The following is a 22,832-nucleotide window of genomic DNA, read 5'->3' as shown; positions in this document are numbered from 1 at the left end:
AGTAATGCGAGGAGACAAAAGTTGAAAAGTAGCCGGAGAATGATCGCAAAAGAATATAGCTTCCCATATTTTATTAATCATATGCCAATTGGCCGCAGGTGACGGACCATTAATTTTGAAAACGTTTTTATTTTACTCTACCTTATTAGTCGTGAGTTATCTCTTGTCTCTGTACCGCTCAGTTAGTCGGGCGTATAGTGAAACGATAAAAAAGGTGACGTGTATCGGGAAAGGAGCGACATACTGAATATAACTTACAATAGACCGATGTAAACAGTCCGTGCTTTCTACAATACTACGTGTTTTGCTTGCCAAAGTCAACGTGATATGACGTAGCGACACTTGCTTTTTTCTTCTTCTCTGGCGACAAAACTTGGTACCAGAATAATTCCGCCCACCACCACATTAGTTCGGCTTATTTTTGGTACTACTAGGTATATAAATAAATAAGTAAACTCTCCTTACCGTGGCCAGGGCAGCTCTGATAAGCAAGTTCTCACCCAGGACTAGCTCCGGGAACAGGCTGGCCTCATGGTCCCTGATGAAGGACGTGTGGACGTCTCCGCTGCGGAACGCCGGGTGCCTACAAAGCTCCAGCAAGAAGTTCACGTTTGTTTCCAGGCCTGTGATCTAGAAGTCAATGAGGAAGTTTAGTGCAACGGAGAATAGGGAAAAATCACATACTACGAATACCGATTAAAGTATAAGAAATGGATTTAGAATCCGTGAACTGTGTAAAACTGAGACATGCATTATCGACAGAATCAAAGAGGGGCTGCATTGGTTTGGACATGTAGAGCAAATGGACAGCGAAAGAACGGCCAAAAGGATCTACGATGCGAATGTTGATGGATGCAGAAAAAGAGGAAGACCGAGAAAAACATGGCACGATCAAGTCTATCAAAGATTTGAAGATAGACATGTCAAGAGTGGGAATAATCGGCGTGCGTGCATGAGAAGATGTATGAATGAAGAGGAAGCGAAGTATGTATGCAAAGATAGAGTGATATGGCGTTCTTTCCTCTCTCCCTACCCCTACGGGAAAACGGCGTGAAGGTTTGTTGACAGGGTTACGAATGGTGAAATCAGGCGAGAGTGTAAATCTGAGTCAAGTATAATTGATAAGATTAAGAAAGGGTCTCTGAGATGGTTTGGTCACGTAGAATGAATAGACGACGAAAGAATGGTAAAACAAGTATATATGGCGAAAATGAACGGCAACGTGAGACGAGGCGACCAAGGAAGACGTGGCATGATCAGATAAACCAAAATCTTAAGTCTGGTTATGTCAAAAGCAGACAGAACCGAAGGGCATGTATGACAAGATGTATGAATGTGGAAGAAGCTAGGATTGTATGCCAGGATAGACGTGTGTGGCGGTCCATTCTCTCTGCCTACCCCTACGGGGAAATGGCGTGATGGTAGTAGTAGTAGTAGTAGCATTGTATTTCCAAAATCAACATGGATATTTTGGAGAAATATTTTTATATATAACTTTAAAAACAAAAATTGTCACTAGAAAAACGCGACATTGATAGTTGTGACGTCGAGATTTGTGACGATGTTCTTAAAAAATATGATTAAAAAGGTGATTTGAAAAAATTAGAGCATTTAACTGTACGGCGAAGTTCCTCGAAAACATATGAAAAAATTGATAACATTAAACTACTTTAAACGATGTCACTAGTTCTTCGAAAACAACCAATTGCAGAGTATTGTGATACATTTCCGGTTGCCGAAAGGTAACCCACCGATCAGGACAACTTTCCGTAGGGAATTTAGAGACGTCAGTCACAGGCGAAGTAACTTAAAAGTTACGGTTAGGTTCAGCCAGGATTCTCGGCATTTATTTTATTACATTTTTCCTTTGTACAATCAATTAAGTTAATAATAAAACTCCTGATACATTTATGTAAGTGAAATCGTTTATTTGATACAACGAAACCTCGTAACAAAATTCCTTATAAGTATTCTTTACACGAAAAACAGTTTTGCTACGTCACGTCATGAAATGTCAATTGTAAAACTGTTTTAAAAACGGAAAATAACGAATACGGTTTAGTCAATTCAACCTATTTAAGTATTTTGGGTAATGTTTAAGATCGAAACAATGTTCTAAATGAAAACCATTGTATTTGGTTGAACGTGTTCGCATTTTTTTGACGTTTAATTATCTGAATATATTACAACAGACATGAAGAACATTTGACAGAAGGGAATATATAAGTTTAGGCATCCACAGGGCTTATGACCTGTCATTGGCTGGTTTATTATTTTTTTATACTTTGACAATGTTTGTATTCTTTTTTTTATACAGAATAATGTTCCCTCACGGGCGTCCCGTGCCGAGGGAAACATTTTACAATAAGTAAAACATGCCTTAAATTAATTATTTAACAAAGTTAACATAAAATAAAATGAAAACGTAATTAATCTAATTAACCAGATTATCAATAACATAATAATTAATATAAACTAAAATAAAAGTACACAAATTTTTACCTATTTGGATTGATCCACTCATCGATCCGTGCGCAACCCACCTCCAATATCCATTTCTTAATAGCTATTTTATATTGTTTAAGTGGCCATTTTACACACTGTGTAACATTCACAATTCAGCCTATATTTGAATATCTTTATTCCTTCATTCTTTCATCTGTTGACGTTTGTAAAGTTAAAGAGCTGAAACCTTTATTGTTGCAGCTGAGATTCATTTGATTGAATTATTTCACCTACATACTAGGCGTGAATGTTACTTAGTTTGTAAAGTGGCTACTTAAACCAGCCAATGACAGGTCGTAAGCCCTGTGGATGCCTAGACTTCTATTTTCCTTTTTTTTAAATGTTCTCCGTGTCTGTTGTAATGCGTTAATATTAACAGCTCCCTATGGGTTTAATCCAGTCCTTGTCTTCAAAAATTTGGACAAACTCAAAATATTGTTTAATTATCTAGTAAGATGCTTGGATTTTTACTTCGAAACTCTAGATATTTCAATAATAAAAATGCGATTCGCACATTCCATGATACACTTGTCCGCATACACTAGAATACGCTAACATTTCAAACAAATGCACGGTTCGTGGTGTAGGAGAGAGCGGGGGAATTGGAGCCTACTGAGGGAAAATGTTGATAAAAAACACATTTGTTTACTTTGTTATCACTTTTTACAAGTAACTTAAACCTCGTTTATTTGACTATCTAATCATCACAGTTTAAATCAACTACAGCCAAAGGTACAATAAAGGTTTAATTAAAGATAGTCAATCGCTCCCATTACCCCATACATGCGGGTAACTTCTTCAATAAGGTGAAAACCCTACAGCCGGGCATGATTCATCAGAGTAAAAATACCAAGGAATGATTCATCAGAGTAAAAATACGGAGTGTCACTTTTTTTACCTGATAATCAGCTAGGGCGTCCTTCATCTTGTCGAGGGCTGTCTGTCTGCTAGGGGCCCAGGTTATGAGTTTTGCTATCATTGGATCATAATGTACTGACACCTGCAACATAATTAAAAAAATAGGATTTATAAAGGAGTCTAGCAGAGATGTGTGATGTCACCATGGCTGTTCAACGTGTATATCGATAACTGCATGAAAGAACTAAAAGGCTTAAGAACGGGATTTAAATGCCGTACTTCTTGCTAACAACAAAGACGAACTGCAATTCTTGGTAACAATGGTATACGATGTATGCAAGGGAAGCGATTTGCGATAAATCAAATGTGATGGTTTTCGAAAGAAATTAAAGTATGACTAAATGTAAAATCACTGTGGTTGGAGTTATACTAAAACAAGTAGAGGAATTTGTGTATCTGGTAAGGATGTTTACTGGGGATTGAATGACTGTGAAAGATATTGCAAGGAGGGTGAGTGCCGGGAACAGGGAGAATGGTGCACTTAAATCAACCTTGGCAAATAAATGTTTGTCGCAAGAGGCAAAATTAGCCGTTCACAGTGAAGTCCTCGTTCCGACCCTGATGTATGGGAGCGAAGTATGGTCTTGGAAAAACAGGGATGAAAGAAGGCTGAATGGTGTTGAAATGCGATCTCTCAGGCGAATATGTGGTCAAAATATGTGCGGTAGATGCACAAATGTTGAGATCCGTACATTATGTAAGGCTGAGATAAGCATTATAGACAAAATCAAGAAAGGAGCTCTGCGCTGGTTTTGACATGTAGGGCGAATGGACAGCGAAAGAACGGCTAAGAATATTTACAATGCGAATGTCGATGGATGCAGAAATAGAGGAAGACCGAGAAAGACATGGCATGACCAAATCCAACAAAAAATATACATAAAACAGTAATTCCGAAGAATACGTTTTTTTGTGCGACATAGAAGCAGAGAACTCAGTAAGTGTTTTCGAAACTATAGCTACTCTCGGGTTAAAATCCTGAAAAGGATAAAAAAAATGTATATATAGAGATGCGAGTTTAGCGCTTCAGCCTACCATACCTGAGATATTTATTTATTTACCGACCTATTTAGTCCATTTAACAATGGTAACTATATTTCTCTAAAATATATACAGATACAATTGAAATTAAATACAATTACAGAAAATTAAAGCTAAGACAAAAACTAAATAATAATTACTACCTCAAGACAAGATCTAATCTATCTTTGTGATTGTTTAAATCTAGAAAGACTTGCACCAAAAAAGTCTAAATCTTGTCTCGAGTGTACAATGTGACACAATCGGGATAGTGGAGCATGCAAGCCATAGTTTGTGCTGTGCTAATCAAGGAGTAATCAATAAAAATAAAATTGATGTTGTGATAATTTGATGAGTAAGACTTTTTTACTTTTATGTAACAAAAAATATCAAGATAAGATGCAATTGGTGTATCAATGCAGCGCCCTATGCACCATCAGGAGCAGAGAGGGAATAATGTTGAATTTATATTGTGAAAAAATAATATTAGGTATTCTGAAAAAGAAACATGTTAAAGAACGGGTTACCATCGAAGGTACTTTAAATTTCATTATTTTTTTACATGAAAACAGCCCATTTTCGTACGGAAAATTCTATTTTATTTTATAGTTTGCTCGGAGATAACTCTGTTACCTTTGTTGTGATCGGGCTCTGGACTGGATTCGGAGTAAGCACTAACTGTGGTGCAGGGGCGAGTCGTCTAAATAAGCGATTATGCACAGCTCACCATTATATTTGACATTTAATAATAATGTTTTATAGTAGGTAATTGCTACGATTGGTGTACCTATCTAGTGCTCTATGCACCATTAGGTGTGGAAAATGAAAGATGATAATGATGATGAATTATGTTTATGGGAAAATAAATAAATAAATCGATTTTTTTTATAAATCACCGCCACTATTTATATCTACCCACAAAAAAAATATTTATAATGTCCGCCCAGCCCTCAGCCTTTTCTCAGAGAACGATGAAACTAGCCGATTAACTCAGCTTATTTTTCCATGCAAAAAAGTACACTATATTTTACATCTTTTACCCAGTTGTGTTTTTTTCGTACTAAAACAAGATTATTTATTTATTTATTAACGGACATTGTCCATGTATACAATTTATAGGGTTTAACTATTACAATAAAAGAATAGTTTAAAACATTTTTAAGAAAAAGAAGCATTGACAAACATAAGGGACATCAAGACAAGATCTGAACTATTTATTTAGTGCTCGTTTAAATCGTTGGATCAAATCCAACATACACGGTATCACCCAAAAAAGATACATAATATTGATAACAGTGACCGTGAAAACCTTCGCACCTATTTAAACCAAAAAGTCCAGATCTTGGCCATAGTTTGTTCTATACTGATCGATGAACAGTACTTCATTGTTTCTCAATCTACGAGTCAGAATATTGAATTGCACTTGACCCAGTAATGATGGAACGTCGATTATACCATTTAGTTTGCCGAACATATGGAGTCAATATTAGTTCTACGTTTTTGTAGACTAGAAATACTTTACATTGACTCAATTTCAGCAATAGAATAATCTCTCTCTAGTCCAAGCATCGACGCTATTTTTCGAAGCAAGCGATGCTGGACTGATTTATTTACTGTATTATGTGTTTTTGTATGTCAGTTTTTAGTCCAAAACAACTCCTAAATCTCTGGTGGACTTCACTACATCAATTTGGAGTTTTCTAATAGGTACTCGAAGGAAATCGGTTGTTTTATTCTATGAAATGACATTATTTTGCATTTTTTAATATTTAGTTCTAATTTATTGACTTTACACCATTGGTTAAAAAAGTTAATGTCTGATTGAAGAAGAAAACAGTCTTGTAAAGTTTGAATTATTTTGAGAATTTTGTTGTCGTCCGCGAAGAGCCAAAAACGAGAGTAAGAGAATGATTTAGCAACATCATTAATAAACAAATTGAAAAGCAGGGGTGCCAAATGAGCACCCTGAGGTAGCTTGCAGATTACAAATATTATTGGAAGATTCTGTATTTGAAAACCAGTATTTCGAACATGTTTGTATCACATAGGACATGTGGCGTTCGAAGTAGCCGTTTTTGGCATTGTTTATTTTATAAGAAATCGGCCATTGATCAATGTTGACATTTCAATCATATCTGCTGAATGTCATTGCTGTATTTTTTAATAAACTTTTGTTTGAGTGTTGTATTAAAATTATGTATTATAAAGCCTACGTACATCGCGAAGTTCATAATAATTGTTGTTTGAATTGATTTTCGCAGAACCACCGAAAAAATAATATAACTTATATTATGTACTTATGCGCAGGTAAAAATTAATGAACATTTTTTGTAGATTACCTCAAAAAAATCACCGCTCGCCACTGCTGTGGTGACGTCATGATTATGACGCTCTGATGTGTCACCGCGACGCCAACGCCATGAACTTTTGCGACAGGAAGTGAAAACGGAAGTTCAAAAATAAAATAAAATTCTGCAAGGAACGTATCAACCGGAAATTACGTAAAAATAACTTTTTGGTTATTTTTATTCAACAAATTGAGTTTCAAACTACTATACTCACCGAATGTGTCCAAATAACTGTAGACCTTGATTTAGCCTTGAATACGAAGAAAATAATTTGAGAAGTGAAGTTTAAGGAAGTATTTATTTATTTTACAGAAGCATACCGTCAACAACGATTAAATTACACAATAAAGAAAAGCTTTCAAAACAGACTAACGAAGTTTCTAAATAAAACAAATATATTTATTTGTTTATATATATATATATACGCCCAGTAGGCATTTTTATAGACACATGTATACATAGAAAATTATTATTAAAAAAATAGAAAGACTCAATGGTTTATAGTAGACTTTGTGGGAGTGGTAGCGGAAGAGAGGTGTTTGTAATTGAATTTGTTTCAGTGATCGTTTGAAAGAAGACAACTTGTTATCAAAGAAATTAAGACTGGTATGTTTGTTGGCAGACCTGAGAATTCTGGGCATAGGGGAATGAAAACCATAATTAGTTCTATGGTTATCGGTATGAAAGAGTAAGTTTTGTCTGAGGTTTCTAGTTGGGATATTTAATTTTATTGAGCTCAGTAGTTCAGGCGCATCAAATAGTGAGTTGAGAATTTTAAATAGGACTATAAGGTCGGATTTTTTTCGACGGTCTTGAAGAGAAAATATATTCAAGGTTGTTTTTAACTCATACGTATATAGGTCTCTGGATAAGCCCAACCTCATATATATTAAATTATGGTACATTTATTAATGTGTACTTGCTTATATATATGCAACCTGTCCCAAAATTCAACAATAAGCGGGCACCAGCGAGTGGATCTGCTCATGACTACTCGAGAAAAAAAATAAAAAAATAAATAAATAAATATACTTACAAAAAATTTATGAAATCCGTCGAAAATAACACCCTCTAAATTTTGAACTACCTGACGACAATTTTTCAAATATTTCTGAGATGTATAAATGCCGGTGGCAAACAATTTGAACATTTACTGTAATTTTAATATTGTAATAAATTAATTAAATGATTGTAAGATAGTTTGTTTTTTTAATGAAACTTGCTTCTTGTTTAGAAATAGTACGCGTATTTTTTTAGTCGCTAGTTTTCGTATAGTATCATACCATTTTTGAATCTTGGTTAGTTGCGCTAGTTTTTAAAAAAACTTGCCATATTAGTGTCCATACTTTTTTTTACACTACGATGCGTGAAAGTGAACTAAAAGTAAAAATATTTAAAAATTTTAGGGAAAAAAATAATTATGATTATTTTTTGTGTAAAAACTACAGGCACTCGGGGATTTCTAAGGGTTGTGGTAGGAAGTAAAAAAAAATTTGTTTTTTTCTTTATTTTTTTCTCGAGTAGTCATGAGCATGTCCGCTCGCTAGTGCCCGCTTATCGTTGAATTTTGAGACATGTTGAATATAGTATATATATGTGTAAAAGGGTATGTTTGTGTGTATTTGTACGTGAGTAAATATATGGGTGTATGTTTATGAGGGTGCACACTTGTGTGTGTATGTATATGGAGATATATAAATAAACAAATATGTTATTCTGCCTTAGCACGGGTCTTCTCCTACTAGGCATTACTTTTTAATAAAATTTAAAAAAATAATAAATACATAGAAAAGTCTATTTTCGTGAGAAAAATCAAATTTATTTTTGTGTTCTCACCAGTAATCGAACCCGAAACCTTCCGTGCGTAAGTGAAGCATCTAAACCACTACACCACGGAGACCGTCACGCTTTTTTTACGCTTTTCTGATATATTTTAATAACAAGTTAGGAGTTAATCCAAATTTTCTAAGCCAATTGTTTTCGATGGTAAACTATTCCATTTTTTTAATAACTAAAAAATATTTATTTACTATTATGTTATCTGTTATGAACTTTTAAATTATTTTGAAGTGTTTTTCGGTTATTTTTGTTAAAATAAATGTATACACCATTATCTCCTGACTTCATTTACTTTAAAAAACCTCCATCCTCTCTGCCTACCCCTGCGGAAAATGGTTTCGAAATTGAAATATTGTATTGCCATTGATTGCCCTAAAAAAACAAACCAATAAAAAATACCTCGTCTCCCATTCTCGTGCCGGCCTCGACCCGCACGCCGTCCCCGGCGGGCGCGCTCAGGTGCTCCACCCGCCCGGCCCCGGGCAGGAAGCCCCCGCGGGGGTCCTCCGCGTAAATGCGAGACTCGAAGGCGTGCCCCGACATGGAGATGGCCGCTTGCTGCAGCGGCAGCGGGTGCCCAGCGGCGACCTTCAGCTGCCACTCCACCAGGTCGGTGCCTAAACGGGAGGAGAAGGATTGTCAAGGTCGTGGCGAAATAAACAAAGGAAGGATCATTGTGAATTATGAAATGCAAGGATTGTTGTGAATTTAAAAGTGGGAGAGTTGTTATAGATTTAAGAGTTATGGTAAATTGTGCAGTAGATATAAAATCATATGGACTAAACAGTGTAAGAACATGGAGGAATTATGTAGTGTGAAAATTGTATGTTTTCAAAATCATCGTCAATATTAAAAAGAATTGTGTGGACACGGTGTAAGAATTGTCGTATATTATACAATTAAAGAAAGTGTATATTCTACAGAGTAAAAAATTTGGTAGAATACAGTTAAAAAATTGTTATTGTTGGATGCTTGATACCTTCGACCTCGGGACTGTAAACAAGGCCTGCCCTCTCGCGATACGCGTGTTCGAAGAAAACAGGGAACGTTTGATTTTAGGTAAACTAATTGACGTTATGGTTTTCAGTGTCAATCCTGGAATTGATGAAAGGAGTAAGGACTTACGGTTTCCTCCCTTTGGCACTGGTCCAGAAAGACACCGTTATCGTTTGCACTGGTCACTTTGCACGTTTTCTTATATGTTGGTGATTCGAAATCACTGTCACGCTCGCGGTACGGTTTTCGTTGTTGTTCGCGGTACGGTTTTTCGTTGTGTTGTCACGCGTTGCTTTTTTGACTCGCCGTCAGGGAGAAGTAGGTATATTGGGATTCAAAACAAGGACCACCGGAATCAAAGGAAGGAATGGCTTGACACTTGAATAAAAGAAAATGAATCCGAAACAGTTATGGTTTGAGATTTATTGTGCAGAGTAAAAATTTTTATGAATTTTACAGTCAGGGAATTACTGTGTACCATAAAAAAAGTTCTCGCTTTATTCTTCTTACATACTATGGACACTGGCAACACCAAGTGCCAGGCTCTCCAACACAAATAACACGTCATCAACCGCTACGAAATGGAAATCGAAATCAAGCCTTCTCCGATCAGTGCTGGTACTAGACGTGTAACGAAACGAAATTATCGGCACTCACAAAACGTAAATTCAAATATATTTTTTTATGACTAAATTTAATCAGTATTGTCTACATTTCTCATTATTTCATTCGAACATCTGTATTAGCTAATTAAGTTATAAAACATTAAACACGCAACCTGTACAATAAAACTCCCGATAAGTCCAATTTTAATAATAATAATAATAAATAATTTTAAAATGTAATAAACCTTTACACGAAAACAGTCCACTACAATACGATCACTATCAGCCAAACCACATATGTGGGAATTAAATGCAAAACCGCCATTGTGCATTATTTATGAGAAGATCAACAAAACCAGTAGCCAAATGACTATTCGTTTTATGTTCAATGTGCACATTCAACTTAAAATAAATAGTTTTTTCGCTACCTGTTATACCACGCACAAATTGCGCATTGAAATTAAAATAAATAGTATTTTTGCTGCGGGATTAATTGGTCTTTCCAAAAACAATGATTATGGACACTGGCAGTTTTACATTAAAAGTCTTCTGTGTTACCTCTTACCAAAGGTTTGTACAACATTGCAGCGTCTCACCTGACTAGACGCGACATATTAAAGTCGATATCTCTAGGGCGTTACCTGTGATCATCTCCGTAATGGGGTGCTCCACCTGCAGACGCGTGTTCATCTCCATGAAGTGAAAGGCGTGCGTGTGCCGGTCCAGGATGAACTCCACGGTGCCCGCACCTACGTAGCCCACGGCCAGTGCGGCCCGCACTGCGGCCTGACCCAACGCCTGGCGGGTCTCGCCAGAGAGACCAGGCTGGAGGGAAGAATGGAAGATTAAATGAGTTACACCAGGGCTGATCAAAAATTAGGGTGAATGATTTTTTATAGCAGCAACTGATGACGCTACATCCATTTGAAGTAATAAGCCCGATAGCCCAACTCGTTGAGTTAGCCAGTGTCAAGTTTGAACAGGTTGTGACTTGTCAGTTGGCAACAAAGAATACTTTTTTTTTCAGCCTACGTAAAATAAATATTGCGATGTGATTTCGACATTGGAGGATACTTCTAGAATGCTCGGCTTGCCCAGCAACTGGTAAGTCTTGCAAGAGGAACCCAGCTAGAGAAAAGAATGGAAGATTAGATGTACAATGTTATTCCGACATTGGAGCAAATTCCCAGAACATTTGAGTTTCCCAGTAGCTGGTAGATCTCGCTGAAGAGTCCAGACTTGAAGAAGGAATAAGGAGTAAGCTGTCTGTATTTGTTGTAGAATAATATATTATTTTAAGTACCTTCAAGTCTTCTTTTCGGCAATCTGAAATCTGAATGTTTTCAACAACATTTTTTTTTTACTTACTGCGGGAGCTTCCTCGATGATTTTCTGATGCCGCCTCTGAACAGAACAATCTCTCTCAAACAAGTGGACAGCATTACCGTGCATATCAGCAAACACCTACACGAAAATAATACTTAGTAAAAAGTACAAACATGGCTATAACAAAAGCCCATCAGAACACCCACAGAAGAAGTTTTCGCAGGGAGCAGTTACCAATACGAAACGTATTTAAAATACCAAAAGAAAATACCTATCGTGCTTTGTCCATTTTACATGCAAGTAATTTTTTTGATAATTTTAAAGATTTATTTGATTTTGTGTATTAACGAGCCGAGGACACGTAACCATATATAATTTTTTATAAATTTATTTTTGTATGGGTGATTAATTTGAAGAATTAGATTAGTTTGGCCTAACCTACATAATAAATGTTTTGGGTAATGCGCAATAATGTTCTAAATGAAATTCATCATGTTTGATTTCACGTGTTCATATTTTTTTACGTTTACTAATCAGTGTGCCCATATTTGAAGAAAAATTAGTCGCATTGAAAAAATAAATATCCCTAAATTACTCACTCTCTAGGAAGATTCGTAATTGCACCCCCGGGGTGCTATTCTGAACCGCTCTCGCGACACGAGAAAACAGATTTTTTCGTGTATTTTGTATGTAAATACACGAGATAATACGGCAGCGAGAGCATTTGGAATACCACCCCTGGGCCCCAATTTTAATGGAAAATTAATAGAGTTATCTTCAATTATCTATAAAGTAAATCAGATTTTTTTAACGACGATGTGTATTTATGTAAAAAACGGATGTATCTTTATTGAATATGTTTTAAATAAAAAAACATTATAATGTTCACATTTTCGTAAAGTAAATTCCATTTTACTTTTTAGACAATTGAATATAATTCTGTTAACTTCCCACTGTAATTGGGGCCCAGGTTCTAAGTTGATCATAATTTTATAATATGCCATAAATGTATTAAATAGTCATTATTCATCTTTGTAAAAAAAAATACCACATATTTTGAAAGCTTTCTGCAAAGAATGGAAAAAGTATTTTATAGAAAAAAACGGTAAAAAATTGGAAGTGGCATTTATTTATTTAAAACACGCAATACATAACTTTATTATAGCACAATAGGGAAATATCACATACTACGAATACCGATAAATATATTTGACATGGATTTATAACAATTAATTGTATTCTCAAAATCAAAATGGATATTGTCGAGAAATGTTTTCATACATAACTTTAAAAAATAAATTATTTTAAAAAATATCACTTAAAAAACGCTATAGGTTTATTGGCATCAAGATTCGTGACAATTTTCTATAAAAATTTGAAAGGTTAGGAACAAAGTTCAAAATTAACAAAATTAGGGACGTGACCAACGTAACGGTAGTTTTTGCGTTATTTCATTTATTTTATTAGGTAATTCAACAAACATACATACTAGAAAACATACCATTTGAAAGCATTCGTCGATACAATTTTACATATATATATTAAGATGTAATACATATTTTTTTAATACGGGATACAATGCAATAAAAAAAAGTTGTACGTGTGTACTTATTAAATAAGATTTATTCCGTGGAGATTATTCGCAAAAGCTAAGAAAGTATCATGAAAATGACAATTTTTTGTTTCGGCAGTATATATTATATTCCCGACACGTGCGGGCCATAGGTGTGTGATATGTAGCATTCTTTTAAAACAAAGGCAGTTCAAATATTTCTCGATGTCTGAGTTTTCTCAATTCCGCATTTATTTGTATTTTATTTATGAGGTTTGTGTTTACTTTATAGATTAATATTTTATAGAAATATTGTATATATAAAACAACGCGGGGTTTTATCAGAGAATTAAAATGAAAAAGAGTTAGAAGTTGTTCGTTATTTCAATTTGAACGTGGGTTAGAAATTTGGAACTTATACAAAAGGTACTTTAAGAACTTTTTTGAACAGATTCTAAAATACCCTTAGAGAATCAGCTTACCTGCACTTCCACATGACGTGGATCGATGACGTATTGCTCCAGTAGAACATTGTCGTCCCCAAAGGACTTCATTGACTCCAGTTTAGCAGACTCCAAAGCCGAAAGGAAGTCCGCTTCGGTATCGGCTATCCTCATCCCCTGAGAACCAAATTATTCCAAAATTTAATCAAAAGCTATTATTCAACTCTAATACATTTGCATAGTGACAGGTGACAGCCTGTCTATATTGCATTGCATTGTCTGGAAAATATAATAATAAACCAAACATACTAACTGCCATGCAGAAAAGTATTTATTTTATTTTATTACTATTATTCGATTTTAACATTGACATATCAAAACACAGACGCGACCTTTAGATTAAAATATTTTTAAAAGAGTATCCACAGTAACTAAGTATGTTTATTTATACCAGGGCACTGCATTCAACGATTATGCATATGCTACAAAAATTGAAGGCTTCACATTTGAACGTATATATGCAGGAAAGATCCAACTGTCAAATTACAGTTTTGAGATATTTGAGGAAATATAAGGATCACCCCAATATAAAATTACAGATAACTACTTGGTTTAAAAACTTATTGCTAATGATGGCAATAGTATTTTTCTTGCCAACGGTGTTTCATTTGTTCAAAATTAACATTTCATTTATGAGTTATATGCCTATTTATGGAGCTGGATCATTTTTACTTAAACAGAGTTTCATTGTATCAATTCCCGGCTAGCTAGGAAATTCCTGTGTTTAGGAAGGACCCACTGTTTTACATGTGTTTACATTTAATTTCATTCAATCGTGCTTAATAACTTCAAAGAATAATAATAACGTTTTTGAAAAATCAATATAAATATAAATTAGCTAAATTAGAAAATATACCATTAATATTTAAGAAATGAGACATAATTATTATAAATTAGAAAACATACCAATAATAATAAAAATTAAAGCATAAATACAAATGATAAAATATAGCATTAGTAATGAGGAAGTTCAGTGGTTTTTTTATTTTTATTTGTTAATAGACTATTAAACTAAGTCAACAATATTTTTTTTTAGTTTTTATCTATCGTATTATCAGCGCTACGATTTTTTCAAGTTTTGTATTTCTGAAATAACTCCGCGTGTAACGTCAGAGGTTCATTTCCGCGTATTCTCATTCAGTTCTTCCCATTGGTCCAGAAGCGACAAGCAGACCGGAAATCTTCCATAGCTCTCAGATCATAGGTTGATTCACATGAACCAGTGACGTCATGCAAAGTAGTGCGTTTTTATCTAAATATTTTTTATTATTTTTTTCGTACATTTTCAAGAAACTTTGCAGTACAATTTAATGCTCTAATTTTTACCCCGCAAAAAAAAACTTTTTTTGTATTCAATTTTCCGTATGGCTGAAGTTCCTCATTAAGAAATTAAACATAAATATAAATTGGAAAACATACCGATAATAATAAAAGTGAAGCATAAATATAAATTTGAAAATATACCGATAATAATTGAAAATTGAAAAACAAATATAAATTAGAGAATAAACCTACGTGTAAATACTAGTAATAAAAAGAAAAATAAAACAAATGTTAATGAATAAACATAAAAAGTAAAAATAAAATGTAAATAAAAACAATAAGGAGATATTTGGCCAATTAAAAGCAACACAATTTTTAGTCATTAAAATAATTTACAAGATGTAAAAAGGTCTACCCCTTATCCACTTGTTCACCTTCTTCTTATAAACATTGTAACTGACAGACGCCTTTGTGTCAGGGTCCAACATGTTAAAACCCCTGGGGCCTATTATATGGTTTGCTTCCACATTTTATTATTTCATGTAGGTATTCCAACTCAACACAGGGCTTTTAGTCGCATGGAGTTAAGGATACGCTAGTAAATTGTGTCATACATGTTCTGTTTTAATAAATAAATGTATTTTTTAAATAACCTTTCCACCGCCTCCCCTGACCGCCTTGATCATGAGCGGGTACCCGATTCTGGCCGCCTCCTGTTGTAGCCGCTCCGGGGACTGTTCCTCGCCGTGGTAGCCTTGTATGACGGGCACCCCAGCGGCCGCCATGATGGTCTTAGATGTGCTAGAAAAAAACGTTTGTTGAAAAAACACTTTGCATTCGTGTGAAAAACACCGGGAATCGAACCTGGAACCCGAATCCATTTTCAGATCCAGATAATGCCAAGATTTCCAATTTTAATTTTCAACTCCGGATAAAAAAAACTTTCAATGTTTTTTTATAATAATAATAATAATGGTTTATTAACAAAAATTACAATTTATTTATCTACTACATACATACTTCGGTAATAGATTTCTCTGGATTGTGTCTAGTCTGCCTAACTAGGTACAACCTGTTTTAAGGCTGACATATTTATTTATTTATTTTGTTCATTAACGCCCAAAAGGCATTTACAAAAAATAAAAATGAAATATATGCTAACATACTAAATAATAAACACAGAATATACAGAAAAAAAAAGTGAAATTAGTTAAAAAGGATATGATTAAAAGTTTTACAAAGTAAAAAAAAAACAATAATAACAAAGGTATGAAAGAAAAAACAGTAAGCATATAAACAAAAAATGCAAAGATAAAAGCTTATGAAATAAATTCTGTAAAGCAAACAATGAATAAAGTGTTACGGTAAGCAAGAAAGACATTTTTAAGTTAAATTAATAAACAAGCAAACATATATTATCACGAAAAAATAAGAAATAAAAATATGTATCTATGAAATGCGTATTTGCCAATACTACAATGCAATTTGAAATAATAGTAAAAAATAAAAAACAAGTATAAGGTAATAAAAATAAACAAGTAAGTATTTTTTTTTAATTTGTGGAATTGAATTGTCAATAATAGTTTGACGAGCAGCTACAAATAAACTTGATATTATTATTTATGCAAAAATAAACAATAACATGACAACCTACTAGTTAATTTATTGTAAAGTTAAACAATATATCTACCATTTATTATTTTAGAATGTTTTTTAGTAAGTTTTCCGATATTTCTCTGTCTAAATCCAGTAACCATTTTATTACAAATTTATTTCATTGAATTCGGGTAGTGGTTTTGTAATGTTCGGGTAACATATTGAATATTTTGGGGCCTAGAAACCAGAAATTTCTTTGCCCGAATTCAGAGTTTGTGGTAGACCCCATGACCCATCCTCTAGTTTGACTTCTGGTAGTGTGGGAGTGTTCCTTTTGGGATTTTGTAGAATAATTTGCTTTCACAAACATTATTATTCTAGATATACATAATTGCCTTATATCTAATATATCGAATTCCTCGAACAACTTGACGCTGGGGTGTTTATGTTCAAGTTTTGATTTTTAATTATGTGCAAGGAAAGCTTCTATTTTATGAAATATTTATTTAAATGGGTGTTTTCACACTAGGATATTTTATAGTACCTGGACGGGTGCCTGAAACGTAAGACTGACGAAAAGGCTCGGGAAGCAACATTAAAAAAAACAATTCCTTATTTTGCTGACTTCCCAATAAGTTTTGCTAAGAGAAAAATAAGAAGCAGAACTTTACAGCTCTGGAATGATCGCTATTTAGCAGAACTCACAGGAAAGGTAACAAAAATGTTTTTTCCATCTATTTACCATGCTTTTGAATTCAGCCGAAACATCTTACTGATCCTTACATAAAATAACGAAATAAAGTTTTTCATTAAAGTAAATATTTTTAAGTAAACAAATTAATAACTATCGCTTTGAAGTATATATTAACCTTGTGCATTACAAGCAAGGTATTGAATAATGCAACTACATATAAAAAATATTAAAAAAAGGAAAGCTTCACCTTTTGATTCCCATGTCTCTAATGGCGGAAGAAGGTGGTCCGATAAAGATGATTCCTTTCTGCTTACAGGCTTCAGCAAACTCAAGGTTCTCGGAAAGGAATCCGTACCCTGGATGGACTGCCTGACCGCCAGATCGTCGGCACACTTCCAGAATCTCGTCTCCCCGGAGGTAACTCTGCTGAGACGGTGCTGGCCCGATGCGGTAGGCTTCATCAGCCTAAAAACAAATCATTATTACTAAGACATTTTAATTGTTTTTAAAATCAAATAAGTAAAATCAGTAAGCGGTGGTCGGCACTCAAAAAATGCTAAAAATACTATTTACTAACGGAAAAGATAATAATTCTTTAGCTATATGGACGCGTAATAAAAAAATGAACATATTGGCATTCATAACTCAATTTTCTAAAAATGATCTATTGAACATACAAGAACTAGGGCGGCAATGTTATTTTTATATTTTTAAATAAATGAATTGAATTGAATTGAAATCGATTAACGCGAGCCGAAGTAGTTGTCGATAGTGCTCACTTTTGTCAACTTTATATTCCATTTTGAAGGCTTGTAATCAAATAATATAATAAATGTAACATTTAAAAAAATACATTATCTCGTAGAGCACAAAATTTTCCTTCGAATGACGAATCACCTTTGCCATTTTGTTTTATTTTTGGTGCTTATTTTGAAAAATCAGCGATTACGAGTTATGAAAATTTATTATGTTAACCCAATATATTTTCTTTACTACTAATTGTTTTTTAATGTAGGGGAATACATTATAAAGTCAGTATTTATTTAAGAATGCGGTGTACATACCATTTCAACGTGGATTGCATTCTTATCGACGTCGGAATACACCGCCACAGTCTGTATGCCCATTTTCCTTGCAGTCCGTATAACTCTGCACGCTATCTCTCCCCTATTGGCTATTACAACCTTTTCAATCGGCCTAATGACGACGTCATTTTTAAACTGCCGCGCTTCTGCCGTTTGACACTTGCACCGGACGCCATTGTACAAGCTCTGGCGGATCGGGAGCGAACTAAAAAAGGAGGGAAATTAAAAAACATGTCGCACAACATAAAAAACAGGCACATTTTTTTTATCTGCGTATCTTCTTAATATATATAATTCTTCTGTACGTGTGATGTCACTGGACTCCTCCTAAACGGCTTAACCGATTTACGTACGGTTTTCAGAGAAATTTGAGTCTTTACGCTGTTCGTAGATATTAAAATCTTCAATTTAATATGTAAAAAAAGTTAGGAACATAAATACAAAAAATGGAAGTGAGTTGTTTTTTGTTTATAAAAAAACAAGTTTATTTTTTAATGTTTACAAACAGCAATCAGATTCTTTCTTTCCATTCCTTATGATTTCTACCCATTTATTTCTTTTTACTGGATGTTAGTAATACTAAAATAATATTAATTGACATTCAAAACATTATTTAAACTTGTATTCCTTCATAAGTGCACCCCTGTTGGTGAGAAGAGCGGAGTTCGACATTTGCAAAAAGAATTACATATTTGAAAAATATTTATTTTATGTTTTAGAATTTAACCATAAACAAGTACCTAGGGTACCCACTTAAATTTAATATTTGAATATTAACCATTCATTGCACGTACAGAATTATGTATACGGCTGGTGATACTGCACTTTTTTTTTTGCTTTGGGCAACAGCAAATCACCCAATGACGAAACGAAAAGATTGAAATGTCGAACTCAATGTTAAATATATATATATATATATATATATATATATATAATATATATATATATATATAGATAATTCGAATATCAAAAATATGTTTGGTAAACCAGCAGGCAAGCCGACAACTTCTGTCAGGTCCGCTAGTACAGAATAAATTATTTAAAAGTTAATACATGCAAAAAAATGACGTTATTCTAAACATACATGACACATCAGCTTTGATTTAAAATGTGAAACATAAAACAAATTAACTCTAAGAAAAATACATGGATTTAATCAGATGTGCGATGTACTTAGTTATCTGGCGGCCTCCGTGGTGTAGTGGTCAGGACGCTTGACTCACGCACGGAAGGTTCCGGGTTCGATTCCCGGTGAGAACACAAAAATTAAAAATATGATTTTTCTCAAGCCTGGGTGCTCTGTGATGTAATTCACCACTGTAATTAGGCCTCCTAGCCTGTTGTGGTGCAAAAAAAAAATATTATCCGTAGTTATTTTTACATTCATTTTAATCAAATGAATATTTTACTAACTCAAAAGCCTGGGCCCCTACTACGTTAACAGATTTATAAGTAAATTCGAATTTGCTGTATGAAAGTGTATACTTGTATATTTTTTTTATTTGAATTATGATTGTCCGAAACATCTCAAAAAATAATATATTTTTCATAGAGAAAGTCAATGAGTTTAAAGACATTGAGGAACTTCAGCCCTACGGGAAATCAAAGTAAAAATTAGAGCATTAAATTATATAACAAAGTTTCTTGAAAATGTACCAAAATAATATTTTAATAAAAACGTCAACCAATCGGCAGAACTGACCGAGAAGAAGCGGGAAAGAACTTGAGACGTGACACGCGGAGTAATTTCATCATAATTTCCTTTCCGCACCTTATGGTGCATAGGGCACTGCATTGGTAAACCAATCGCAGCGTATCTTGATATTTTTTGTTACGTGAAGGTAAGATGATCAGTCTTGCGCTTCAGGTGTCAGTCCAGAGACTATGAAATATTCTAGTGTAAACAGAGACTATGAAATATTCTAGTGTAAAAACGTCTTTTTAAATAAATATTTCATGTCAACTATGTCGGGAATCGAACCAGAGACCTCTTGCATGGTAGGCAAATGCGCTGACCACTACACCACGAAGCCGGCAAACGCGGAGTAATTTCAGAAATACAAAAGTTTAAAAATTCAGAGCGCTGATAATACAATATTGCTTTTTCAAATCTTAAAGATTACTTGCTATACCTGTTATTCTTTTTTTTTCTCTGCTGCATTGACATGTTTTTATACTTTTAAACTACTTTTAATTACTTATATTGTATATGTATATAAAATCTATATATGTATATTTCTGCTCTTACTTTAATTTTGAAGATGTTTTTTAAATTGATTTAAATTTATTGCCTTATATTTCATTCAAAGATTCTTCTCAACGTTTTTTTTAATCCCATAAAATATGTATGTGTTTATTTATGTTTTTCCTTTTCGAAAATGTTCCTTTTTGAAAATGTTTTTTTTTTACATCTGAGTATGTTTTTCATTCTTTATTTTAATTCTTACCTTTGAATTACTTGTATAAATTTTTTTCTTCATTTTTAATATTATTTCCATTTGTAAATACTAACTAAAAACTTTTAAATAACTTTTTTTACTTTAATTTTAATTTTTAAACAACTTCCAGTTATGTTTTATTTCCTTCTCTTTTTTGTACTTCATTGATGACCTTACATATAATTATTATATAATATAGAAACTTCACTGGTCGATTATAGTTAAGTCTGACTGTGTAAAATATAAAACTATGTAACCGTACTGTATGTTTCCTGAATAAAAGAAAATAAAAAATAAAATAATATGATACAAAAAAAAATTTTTTTTTGGTTTGTTTTATAATCTATTAACAGATTAAAAAAATTAAAAATAAAAACACTGACTGAACTTTTTCATTGATGATTACTCTTTTGAATTCACATTGTAATACGGGCACTGGTAGATAAATTGAAACTTATTTGTGTTCATAATTTTTCAATTGATTTAATGTAAGATATTAATGGAAACCTAATTAAAAAAATGCACTACAAATGAGTCTCCTTATCAATCTCTACCATAATATATTTCCAATTGGTTCGTTTTTTATGACTATTAAAAAAATACACAAGTTTGAAATAGCCATTGGCCAGTTTCATCACTTACGCGACATCTTTATGACTGATTGTTAAACTTGTGGAAAAATTTAAATACCACTTGTATTTTAATCCATAGTAAATTACAGCGAACTTCGACCAACAATTTTCTCTAACGAACTATTTTTTTTAAATTGACAAATGACCTTAAATCTAAATATTTGAGTGAATGATATGAACCCAATTATTTTTGTAAAAAAAAATATTATTTGTTTAAATGTATTTTTGTGATGTTGAATCTAAAGAAAAAATGAAATAATTGTGAACATCGACAGATATGAAGAACGAAATATATATTTTTATTATTTTCATAATTAATATTGACGCCTTTTGAAAATTGAATTAATTGACTTACTAATTTCAGTTTTAAAAGTACCGAGGTTCTTTGTTTCCGGTCCCGACTAGCTAGGAAATTCCTGTGTTTAGGAAGGACCTTCTTTTTACATGTATTTTTTTCATTTCATTAAATGATGCTTAAAAAAAAATAAATAATAATAATAATCTCAAAAAATTCAAAACAGACATAAATTAGAAAACTTACAGGTAATAATAAAACATGAATCATAAGTATAAATTAGAAACTGTACCATTATTAATAGGGAAATTAAACATTAATGCAAATTAGAAAACTCCTTAAAAAATAATAGCTTACCCCTTTCTAAGCCTGTTTAAGATCCACACATATGTCATTTCGAACTGTTTTTATTGAAATCTGAAAACGAATTATTTTTATTATTATTAGTTGAAAATATACAGATGATGTGTTTTTTTGGTGTATCACGATATTGATAAAAAAATATTAGGAAGATACGCACGAGATAAAAGTATAAAATTAACTAATGTCTATTTGTGCGAGTTGACTTGTTATTTTTTTAACTTTTAGATTGGTTTTTCGGAATTTAACAACTGAACAAGCATTGCACTGTATTTTCGTGATATTTTTGGAGTAAATTAGTCTTACTTGTATGGTTTTTAGTTGAGAATGAACTTTTAACTAAGCACACATGATTTTGGTGAAATTTGCGATTAGTTTGACTAAAATTAAGTAAGTACTGCCGCGATATGTTTGCCGCATGCGACTTATCATCAGTTGATAAGGAACAAACTAGTGCGTTATCGTGACATACCTACCTACATGGAAACGTCACAACATAAACAGGGCCGTATTATTGACACATTTCTATCTGCCCGTTCATTTAAAAATACTGTGCTCAAGCAACACCATTTATGTACCGCGATACTAGCGAATCTAGGAAAGGAAACTAAAAGACCAGCCCGTAGAATAAGGAAATACCACGTTTTTTTATTTATGAAATATTGTCCAGTAAAAAATATTTTTTTGTTACTTGTTAGTAGCATAAAAAATATTTTCAAATTTTTAATTTAGAATTCCCGCAAAAACGGCCATTCCATTGGCCACGCCCCTAACCCGCGGCCTCCGTGGTGTAGTGGTCAAGACGCTTGACTCACGCACGGAAGGTTCCGGGTTCGATTCCCGGTGAGAACACTAAA

The 22,832-nt window shown here is 33.3% G+C and overlaps 1 protein-coding gene across 1 annotated transcript; it reads right to left on the bottom strand.

The window, feature by feature from the left end:
* Positions 1–109: 109 nt before the first annotated feature.
* Mccc1 (Methylcrotonoyl-CoA carboxylase 1) lies at positions 110–22,427 on the bottom strand. Its single transcript, XM_088236598.1, has 11 exons — positions 22,282–22,427; positions 21,973–22,032; positions 18,230–18,455; positions 17,413–17,630; positions 15,529–15,676; positions 13,592–13,729; positions 11,600–11,695; positions 10,873–11,056; positions 9,030–9,247; positions 3,404–3,505; positions 110–630 (listed from the first exon to the last, which is right to left on the bottom strand). The coding sequence occupies exons 2-11, from the start codon at positions 22,008–22,010 to the stop codon at positions 406–408; spliced, it is 1,593 nt and encodes a 530-aa protein (XP_088092724.1). The 5' UTR covers positions 22,011–22,032; positions 22,282–22,427; the 3' UTR covers positions 110–405.
* Positions 22,428–22,832: the final 405 nt, after the last annotated feature.

Source organism: Micrasema longulum, unplaced genomic scaffold, assembly GCF_059751315.1.
Source record: "Micrasema longulum isolate JH-2025_06_02 unplaced genomic scaffold, ASM5975131v1 h1tg001581l, whole genome shotgun sequence".
Lineage (NCBI taxonomy): Eukaryota > Metazoa > Arthropoda > Insecta > Trichoptera > Brachycentridae > Micrasema > Micrasema longulum.
The sequence above is the reverse complement of the archived record's forward strand: the minus strand, read 5'-3'. Positions and strand labels throughout refer to the sequence as shown.